This window comes from Microcebus murinus, chromosome 16 (genome assembly GCF_040939455.1).
Source record: "Microcebus murinus isolate Inina chromosome 16, M.murinus_Inina_mat1.0, whole genome shotgun sequence".
NCBI classification, from domain to species: Eukaryota; Metazoa; Chordata; class Mammalia; order Primates; family Cheirogaleidae; genus Microcebus; species Microcebus murinus.
Window position 1 is genome coordinate 4,858,110 of NC_134119.1, and position 9,070 is coordinate 4,867,179.

At 53.9% G+C, this 9,070-nt stretch overlaps 1 protein-coding gene across 2 annotated transcripts; it reads right to left on the reverse strand.

The window, feature by feature from the left end:
• Positions 1-1,307: 1,307 nt before the first annotated feature.
• On the reverse strand, positions 1,308-8,868 carry CIMIP1 (ciliary microtubule inner protein 1). 2 transcript variants are annotated; one of them, XM_075993347.1, is made up of 4 exons: positions 8,667-8,868; positions 6,336-6,417; positions 4,769-4,870; positions 1,308-1,766 (listed from the first exon to the last, which is right to left on the reverse strand). In XM_075993347.1, the coding sequence occupies exons 1-4, from the start codon at positions 8,864-8,866 to the stop codon at positions 1,605-1,607; spliced, it is 546 nt and encodes a 181-aa protein (XP_075849462.1). In that variant the 5' UTR covers positions 8,867-8,868; the 3' UTR covers positions 1,308-1,604. The 2 variants fall into 2 exon arrangements, with proteins under 2 accessions (XP_075849462.1, XP_012625919.1); XM_012770465.3 differs by lacking the exon at positions 8,667-8,868 and adding an exon at positions 8,343-8,495.
• Positions 8,869-9,070: the final 202 nt, after the last annotated feature.

The window sequence follows — 9,070 nt, forward strand, 5'->3', positions numbered from 1 at the left end:
CAAGGCTTCTGGAAGGGCTGTTCTCTCGTGTATGGCTCGTCCCGGCTGGGCAGCCCGGGAGACCCCGGAGTTTCCCCGCTCTGGGCTGGGAGGAGGGGTGTGGGGAGACAGAGAACCATCTGGCGGCGGGGAGACGGTGTCTGCCGTGTGGCTGTGCCCTCACTGCCAGGTACGAGGCTCTGAAGGTGACTGCGCCAGCCCCTTGGAGTGGGAAGGCTGGTACCTCAAATCATGCTCTGGAGACGTTTACAGAGAACAATGTCCCTGAATAAAAGCAGCTCTTCTGCTGGGGCTTCTGGGATTTAGAGGCTCCTGAGCCCAGAACTTGCAGGGGTGACTCCAACTCGGTAGGAATTCTGCTCCCCTAGTGCTTGGTGTCCCCGGAGGCATGGAACCCCTTTAAGAGCATGCCAGGGGGGGTGCAGGCCCATGTTCGGGGCTCTGGGAAGGTTCGCAAAGGACTAACAGGAGAGATTTGGGATGGGCCGCAGCACGCCCACCCATGCCTGGGCAGGAAGGTGGGCAGGAAATGTTTGGGTGGATGGGCCTTGTGAGTGGGTCCCACCAAACGGAAGCCCCTCAGGCCACAGCCGGCCACGAAAAAGTAGGACTCCGGCCCGGGAACAGTGAGGCCTGAGCTACCGCGGGGAGGGAGGCAGGTGCCCCACGGAGGGCAGGTGGCTGAGCAGGCTCCCCTGCCCTGTCCACACCAGGTCTGAAGGATGTTCCAGTCCTCTGCTGCCACGAAACAGAGCACAAACCGGCTTCCACGGGCTGCCTCTGCACTCTCTGTGCCCCTACTTTCTGGGGTCCCATTCATGAGGCCTGAGGACAGGCTGCCTTTTGTTCTGGAACTCTCTGGCCAGCTGGACACCCTGTCCCCCAATTGTAGGACTGGGAGGAGACCCACGGAGCTAGGCAGGGACCAGAAATAACACACTGACTAAGGGTGATGTTCTTGGGGAAGGCAGATGGCCCAGTGGGCCAGCCCAGTGCTGTCGGTGCTGGGATCTGGTGGCAGGGGTAGGCTGGCCAGGCTGGTTTTCTTAGAGTGCCCGGGAAGCCCATTTTCTCCTGGAAATCTACACTCATTGGCAAATCTTGGTCTCATTTCTGCCTTTGAAGCTGTTGTCTTATAGCAAGGGAGGGTCAAGGGATCCTCTAAGTGTTTTATTCCTCCTGAAAAGCAGGCCCAGGGACAGCAGGGTACAGGAATACCTGAGCAACAAGTTCATTATGAGCACAGACGGTGACAGGTGCAACGGAAAACCGCATTAATGGACCCAGACAAATATTTTAAAAATTAAATCAATTATTGTTTATCTTTTAAAAGCCATACCTGGAAATTCCCAAAGTATAAAAAAAAAAAAAAACCCAAAAACCTGGGACTCTGCTTTGCCTTCCTTATTACATTAGCCGAGACCGGGTATGTACGTGAACACTCTGGAAGGGAGGCGCTGCTGAACTGGGGCCGTCTGAGGCACACTTTGTGTTCTTCGCAACATCCCACGAGCAGGTTTGCAGGGAACGAGGTCCTCAGGGACGCGGGCGAGTCCTTCCCTGCCCTGGCCTGGGCCCGGGTGCCCGGCGGGCGCGGGCTGGACTCAGTGCACGCCCTGCTTGGGCCAGTGCAGCTCCCTGGCGTACGCCCCCTTGCAGCTCCGGATCTCGTTGTCGTGCTCCATGCACTTGTTCAGGCCTGGCACCGCGGACCTCCAGCCGATGAAGCCCTGCGACGTCTTCGGGACCGGCGGGGAGGGGAGGACCTGCAATGGAAAGGCAGCGGTTCAGACGCCCTGGGCCACAGCGTGTCCCCAGAGGGACCAGGGCCCGCGTGGCGTGGGAGGCTGGGGCGGGAGAGGTGGAGGCGAAAGTCAGCGGCCCTGATGCGTGCTGCAAATAAGCACGTTCCAATCGCTGGGCTCCAGGGCTCACGTCTTCCCTGGAAGTCATGGACATCAGACGTGTTTCTTTATCTCGTGATGCTTAACACATTTAATTTATGACATCCGGCAAAATGATTTTTATTTGGTAATAGAGCAAAATAAGTAAATACATTAAAAATTAAAAAAAAAAGGTGAGATGCAGAAACGTCATATATTGCAGTTCTCATTGCCCTTTATAAAACATAGGGCAATGTTGCTAGGTGGCTCTCTGTTAGTTACAAATCACCCTGTTTTTATTAGAAGGCTCTATGACACGTGTTTATACACACACGCACGTCCACCTGGGCGCACACTTCAAACCGTAGAGACCGTGGGAATGGAAAGCAATTGAATTTAATTGAAAAACCGAAAGGAAAAAGGACTTTTCCCCCCCGGAACGAAAAAGCACACCTTCGCCTGTCAATTTCTTGGACAGACTTGACACTTTTGGAAAACGAGGGTAAATGTTGAGGCAGGTTTCCCCCGTCTCCTTTTGAAATAATCTGTTCTGCTCTTCTCTGGTGATTTGAAGAAGGGCAGCAGTGAGGGATAGTTGCTCTAATGGAAGACCCAGGATAGAGGGGTTTAATATGCTTTGGTTACAGTTCACTCTAACAGAATCTTGCAGTGAGGAGGTGGCAGGAGGGGCCTGGGTGGTCCAGCGGCCCCTGGTGGACGAAGCCCCTTAGCGCATGCTCTTGAAGTGTCAATCAGTCTCCTGAGAGGGTGTGTGCAGGGAGGGTCGTCAGTGAGCGCCAGAGTGGCCAAAGTGTCCCTGAGCCGGCTGGGGGCAGGTTGCTCACAGGGAAGCCGTTCTCAAAGAGCGCATCCAGCCAGGCCCTCGGGAGCACAGAGACCGGCTTGCACCCCTCTCCGGCTTGCAAACGAAATGCAGGCGGAATCCTCCCTGAGAGGTCACCTGTCACCCACCACATTGGCAGAGAGATGAAAACACCAGTTAACCAGGGCATTGCAGGAGTAAGGGCAATATCGCAAGTGTCTTCTGAAAACGCCACTGCAAACACCCACTTGGCCTGACACTGTACCGCTTGGCATTTGTCCTGAGATATCTTGGCAGCCACACAGGTGCACAGTTATGTGAGTTCGAGAGACACCTCGAAGCCCTGTTTGTGCAGCAAAGGACTGGACGGAGCCACGTGTCCATATGCACAGGGGACGCATTCACACCATGGAGCACAGTTTGAAAGAAGGAGGCAGCTCTGCCTGCTCCAAGACGGAACAACCTCTAAGAGAAACTTCTAAGAGAAGAGGTACACAGAAATACGCAAGCTACGGTACAAGCTGTGTAAGTAAGAGAAAGCAAGGCTGGGGAGCCGCACAGGCATTGCTTCTATGCCAGGGCACAGGGGCACAGGTGGCTGGGGACGGCGGGAGGAGGGAAGGCGGCTTTTCACAGCTTGCCCTTTGGGTATTAAGGTTACCTGTTAAAAATAGGTATATTTTTAAAGACTCTGGTCACCTGAAGAGGGGGATGGGAAGGTGGTGTAAGGCTGGTGGCGGGCCCCCTCCTCTCCCTAGATCAAAAAGAAAAGGCTCATGAGATCAGACCCGCCAAGGACAAAACTGCCAGGCCCCACTGGCTGAGAGGATCCACACCTGGGTAAGAACATTTTAGCTCCTGGATTCCACAAATACCTCCAGTCCCTCCTGTTTCTCAAAAGACCACCCAAGGTCACGACGGAAAATCCCCAGCTCTTCCCGACAAAAGTCCCTAGCCCCGCCCAAAGGATATAAAAGGCCTCAGCCCCTTCAAACGGAGGTGACTTCTGGGGCTCCCCTCTCTTGGGGCCCCAGAACCTCGTCCACAAGTGTATAAGAAAGCCATGTGGTTTGGCCCCCACTCTTTCTCTCTGGAAACCATTTAACGTTTCTTGGGCAAGGAATTAGGTTCGGAGGGAAGCAGAGGCCAAGTACCTTTCTCACCCGATCAAGGTCCTTGTCCCCACCCTCCACCCCACAGGCACTGTCTGTTGAGTGCGGCCTTCACCTCCGGCCCTTTCCCCTAAGCAGGAGTCTCACTTAGGAAGAAACGATGTTTTGGTTTGTTCTGGCCTCTGGGGGGTCCTCAGCTCTAAAGGCACCTCCGCAGGGAGCGTTTCCTAACTCAACTCCCCCATCCTCTCTTGTCCTGCAACATGCCACCTGCCCGTGTCCTCCATGGCGACTAGCATAGCAGGTAAGGATTTTGCTGATTTTCTTGTTTAATGTCGGTTCCCCTGACTCAGGCACATGGGCTGGGTCCTGTCTTCTTGTTCATCACCGTTTGCCCAACCAGGCACCTGGCGCCTGGTAACAGCTGAGACTCACCAACCACACTCTAGAAATGCTGGGCACTGTTCTAAGTCCTTCAGCCACATCACCCCGAGGAAACCCGATGCTGCTCCCCGAAGTAGGTGCCTCGTTAACCCGGGAGGAAAGGGAGACACAGAGAGGTCAAGCCACTTGCTCAAGACCACACAGGAGATGAGCAGCAGAGCGGGACTTGGATCTCAGCAGTCTGCCTCCAAGCCTGGGCCCGGACCCGCTCTGCTTTCCTGCCCACACCCTATAATGTCAGTGGAAAGAACACCGTATGCCCCTCCTTTTCCTGGCTTCCCTCCACTTCTGCAGAGCAAGAGTGACGGCCCTCGCGTGGGCAGAGGCGCCGGACCCGGCCAGTTTCGCGCAGCTGGGCTTGGAAAGGGCGGGGAATCCGGACTCCACGTGCCGGGCGCTGCTGGGTTCTTACCTCTGGCGGTTGGCTTTGCACACCCGGAGGGATCCATTTCCAGTGGGGCCTATTTCTTACTTAGAAAAATGAGTATTTAACAATGACTCCCAACCTTGATGTATTTCTCCACGGGGGTCACCGGCCGGATGCGGAAACGCTCGGGAAGTTCGATTTTGGGCTTTGGGGTCTCGGGCTCTTCTTCACCCTTGATCAGCTGAAACAGAATCCCCAGAGACGGAAACCTCAGGCCCGGGCAGGGGACATGTTCCCTTTATCCTCCCCCCAGAAAGCCACACGTGGCAGGTGACGAGACTGGGGCTCAGGCTTGTCCCGGTTACGCAGCCAGGAAAGCGCGCGGTGGGACTGCAGCCCCTCCCCTGCTCCTTGCAGCCCCCTGATTTACATTCCCCCGTGGAGGAACTGCAGAAAGCTTGACGGGTTATGGACTCAAAAGGTGCCAGAGAGATTCCAGGACCCACCTTTAAAATACCGGAGGAAAGCCTCCACTCCCCCTGTTAATTTTTAAAGTGATTTTGAACTCTCTGAAAGCCCAATTTAATTACATATCAGGAATATTAATATAGACTCTTTTATGCATATTATATTAATAAGAACTCATTTTATGCATACAATTTCAAACTGTATAACTCTCTAAGAATTAACAAAACTCATTAGGAATGGCATAATCTCAAAGCCAGTGGGGTGGGATGAATTACAAATGGAGCTTACGCTGCCCTGAATCATGAATGTTTTGAATTATGCGGTTCTTTAATACCGTGTCCCTCCGAAAGTGTGCCTTCCTCGTGTTCTGTCCTGGAGATAGTGCTCGGGGTTGCAAACCGGTGGCCACCACTCCACTGAAGCCCACATAAGCAGCCTGTGTGTCTCTACAGTGTTTGATACATCCGAGCCACTTATTCTAGACTCAGAAGATTTCATTGAACACCTGGGTTTCTGGACTCTCTGGCAATGGGAATCTGCAGTCGGCCTCCCCATACGGTAGCACTCTGCTGGGCTGATGGTGGCGCCACTTTGGACAAAGCCTGTGGTCTCTTTGCCCGAGTTCCCACCTCTCCCTATTAATCATGCATGGCAGTTCTCCTGTTTCTGTCACCTGTCTTGTCCCTGTAGACGTCTGCACTTGCCATCCCTGGTTTAGGGAATGCCCAGAGTATTTTCCCAACAACCCCTCATCTGCCACTCCATCTCCAGGCATGACTAAGGTGTCCACAGACCGTCTTATTCCCACCTGCACCTCATAATTGCCCAATTAGGCAGGGAGGACGATCACCCCATTTTATAGATGGGAATCCAAGGGCAGGTGGCCATGGAATAGACTGACCAGCTTCTCACCTTGGCGTGGTCCTTATTAGTTGTGTGACTTTGCATTTCTTTGAATTTCCCAATCTGTAAAATGGGCCTAAATGAGCTCCCCTCTCTGCACAGGGGGCCTCGTGCAGATTAATGAGCTGTTTCCGATGAGGCACCTGGAACGTGCCCGGCACGTAGTAAGTGCTCAGGTAATTGGTGGGAGGAGGAAACCTTCTGGTTTCAGAGTTAGCAATCTTTGCCTACAACATGCTCTTTAATTTTATTCTCGCAAATCGTAGACCTCATAACCATTCATGCTTCGAAACGATTGATTCTATAACCTCAGGGCTCATAAAATTTATATTTACCTCCTCGAAGGGGGTTGTTAAAAATCCCCAGTTCTGGGGCCAGTTTTGCCGTGCTTCGGTTTCAGCCTTCAGACGGTATCTCCTGAAAAAGAAGGTTCCTGAGCGCTGGGCAACCTCTGAAAGGGGCTCAGGCAGCAAAGGTCCGTTGGGGAAGATCTCACCTTCCTTGTGCACGTTGACCGGGTAGCTGTTCTGTGCCAAGGACGGAGCTGGGTGCTAGGACGGAGCTGGGTGCTAGAGCCAGGCCCCACCACTGAGCACCTCCCACCCCCGAGGGACTCCCACGGCTGACGGACAGATACTGGCTGGACGTGACGGGGGTGGGGTGGGGAAGGTGCCCAGGAGCAGACAAGTCTGGGCTGACTTGCCCCAGGGGCCTTCTAGGTACCAGAGCCCTTACTTTGGAGGCCCTGTGGCCCACAGCGACGGGCACATATCGAATGGTTGTGGAGGCACGCAGTAAATACCCCTGTCCTCAGGGCGGAAGCCCGCAGGGAGTGCATGAGGCACGAGGGTGCAAAATGTAGGGAGGGGCTCACTCCCACACTCCCAGTTCCTGCCAGCGCAGCAGCGTCAGCACTCGCATGACCTTGACATTGAGTGCTTCCTTACATATTGCAACAGGGGCCTCACTTGCCCACCCTAATCCAGCCCTGCTTTTGTCCCCAGTAATGTCATTTACACACAACTACCTGAGAGTTGAATTGCAGTAGATGAGCTGGTGTCTTACATTGTGCAAACATCTGATTAAACATGTAGTCATTTTGATGTTTCTAGTTTCCTTTCATTTTGGAGCCAATATCTGCACATGTCCCCAGCCCCTCTGGTCTCTACAGTTTTGGAGGCCCCGGCCAAGGTCTTTGCCCTGAGCACTGAGCATCTGAGGCAGAGTCTATGTCCAGTCAAGGTGAAACGTGAGCCACAAACAGGAGCCACATACACAATTTTAAATGTTCCAGTGGCCACATTAAAAATAAAATAAGTAAACAGATGACATTCATTTTAATAAGCCTTTTTTTGTGTGTGTATGAGCCTTTGAAATCTGTTGTAGATTTTACATTTACAGCTCATCCCAATTTGGACCAGTTACATTTCAAGTGCTAAATAGCCCTGTGCCCTGTTCATGGAGGAGGAGCCATCTGATTTGGGTCTTGAAGGATGAGTAGGAGTTTGGTGGAGAAGGAAGGAAAGAGCAGTTCAGACAGAGGGAACGACCCTGCTATGGCAGTATCTCCCACTGGGGCTACTTGGCTAAAGTTATTTTTTTTAAATTAACAGCTATGTATATTATGCCAAATGATACAGGTTTTCCATTTACGAGAGTGTGTAAAGTTGCCTATATATTTATTAAGTAAAACCCAATTTAAAGACAAATACGAAGTGACTAACACAGGTTTTACAAGGAAATGGTAGTTTAGGCAGTAAGCAATTATGCTTCCTTGTAACTAAAACGAAACCTAAATTTGTAACTTCCCATATGGGTTAAAACTTCAAAGGGATGGGATAATATTTAGCAATCTGATAGAATATCAATTCAAAATACCCATTACAAATGTCTGCTGATGGGAAATCTTTGAGAAAATTGTTTTTTTTTTAAATTAAAAGTTCTTATTACTTAAAAACCCAGGAAAATCGAGAGATAAAGTACACTTGTATCTCTCATTCAAACTGGGCAAATATTAAGATTTTCATTTTTTTTTCTTTAAATCGGGTCAATTTATAAAACAAGAACACGATAGTCGGCCTTCAAGAGCAAATCCAGCTGGTGCAGAGTCTCTCACTTCTCCGCCTTCCCGGTGGGCATGCCAGAACAGGGAGGGGGGCTCTCCTGCCGCCCTCGTGTGTCCCTAACTCTGTCCCCCATTTCCTGAGGCCCCTGACGGTGCTCGGCGCACGCCCCTCGCGCCCGAGGTCGAGCACCTCCCGGACTTCGTGGGGAAACAGGGCGCCAGGTGCGCGCACTCCAGGTGGGACCCCCGCCCACCGGGAACCGGCCTGCGGCGTTACCAGATCCGGTCCTGGGCCACCAAGTTCATGCGTTCCGCGGCGGCGGTGCTGATGGGTTTCTGCGCCATGGGGTCTGGGCTCTCTGCGCGCCCGGCAAGCTCAGGCCCAGGGCACGGCGTCCCGCGTCGCCCGGGAGACCGGTTGCCAGGCGACGCAGGGCGTGGAGGCGGAGGCGGGGTCGCACCTGGCGGGGGCGGGGCCCTGGGCCCCCGCCGCGTCCTTGGTCCAGGGCTTGGCGCCCGCCACCCTCTGCTTGAGTAGGGGCTTTTCGCCCACCTGCTCCCCTGCGGAAAACCCCGGGGGACCCCTGGGCCTGACCGCCACCTGCAACCGCCACCTAGAGATTGGGAACCAGAGCCTCCACGGCCACTCTTAACGGCGCGGCCCGCACCCGCTCTGGCCCGTGCGGACGCCTCCGGGGAGGTTAGTGAACTTCGGGGAATCGTCCAGAGGCTCTTTGTGCCCGGCTCCTCTGGCCCAACGCTGTGCTCTAGCGGTCGGTCGGCGCGCGGCAGTGGGCGCATTCTTCTCTGGGAGGCGCGTGGTAGTGGGCGCATTCTTCTCCGGGAGGCGCGCGGCAGTGGGCGCATTCTTCTCCGGGAGGCGGGCTGCAGTGGGCGCATTCTTCTCCGGGAGGCGGGCTGCAGTGGGCGCATTCTTCTCCGAGAGGCGGGCTGCAGTGGGCGCATTCTTCTCCGGGAGGCGGGCTGCAGTGGGCGCATTCTTCT

Excerpts from the sequence above, each read along its gene's own strand:
- CIMIP1 (XM_075993347.1), bottom strand. The coding sequence starts at position 8,866 with ATGCGCCCACTGCCGCGCGCCGACCGACCGCTAGAGCACAGCGTTGGG. Across the intron at positions 4,871-6,335 it reads TAACAACCCCCTTCGAGGAG|CTGATCAAGGGTGAAGAAGA; the intron begins GTAAATATAAAT and ends ATTCTGTTTCAG. Across the intron at positions 1,767-4,768 it reads CCGTGGAGAAATACATCAAG|GTCCTCCCCTCCCCGCCGGT; the intron begins GTTGGGAGTCAT and ends TTTCCATTGCAG.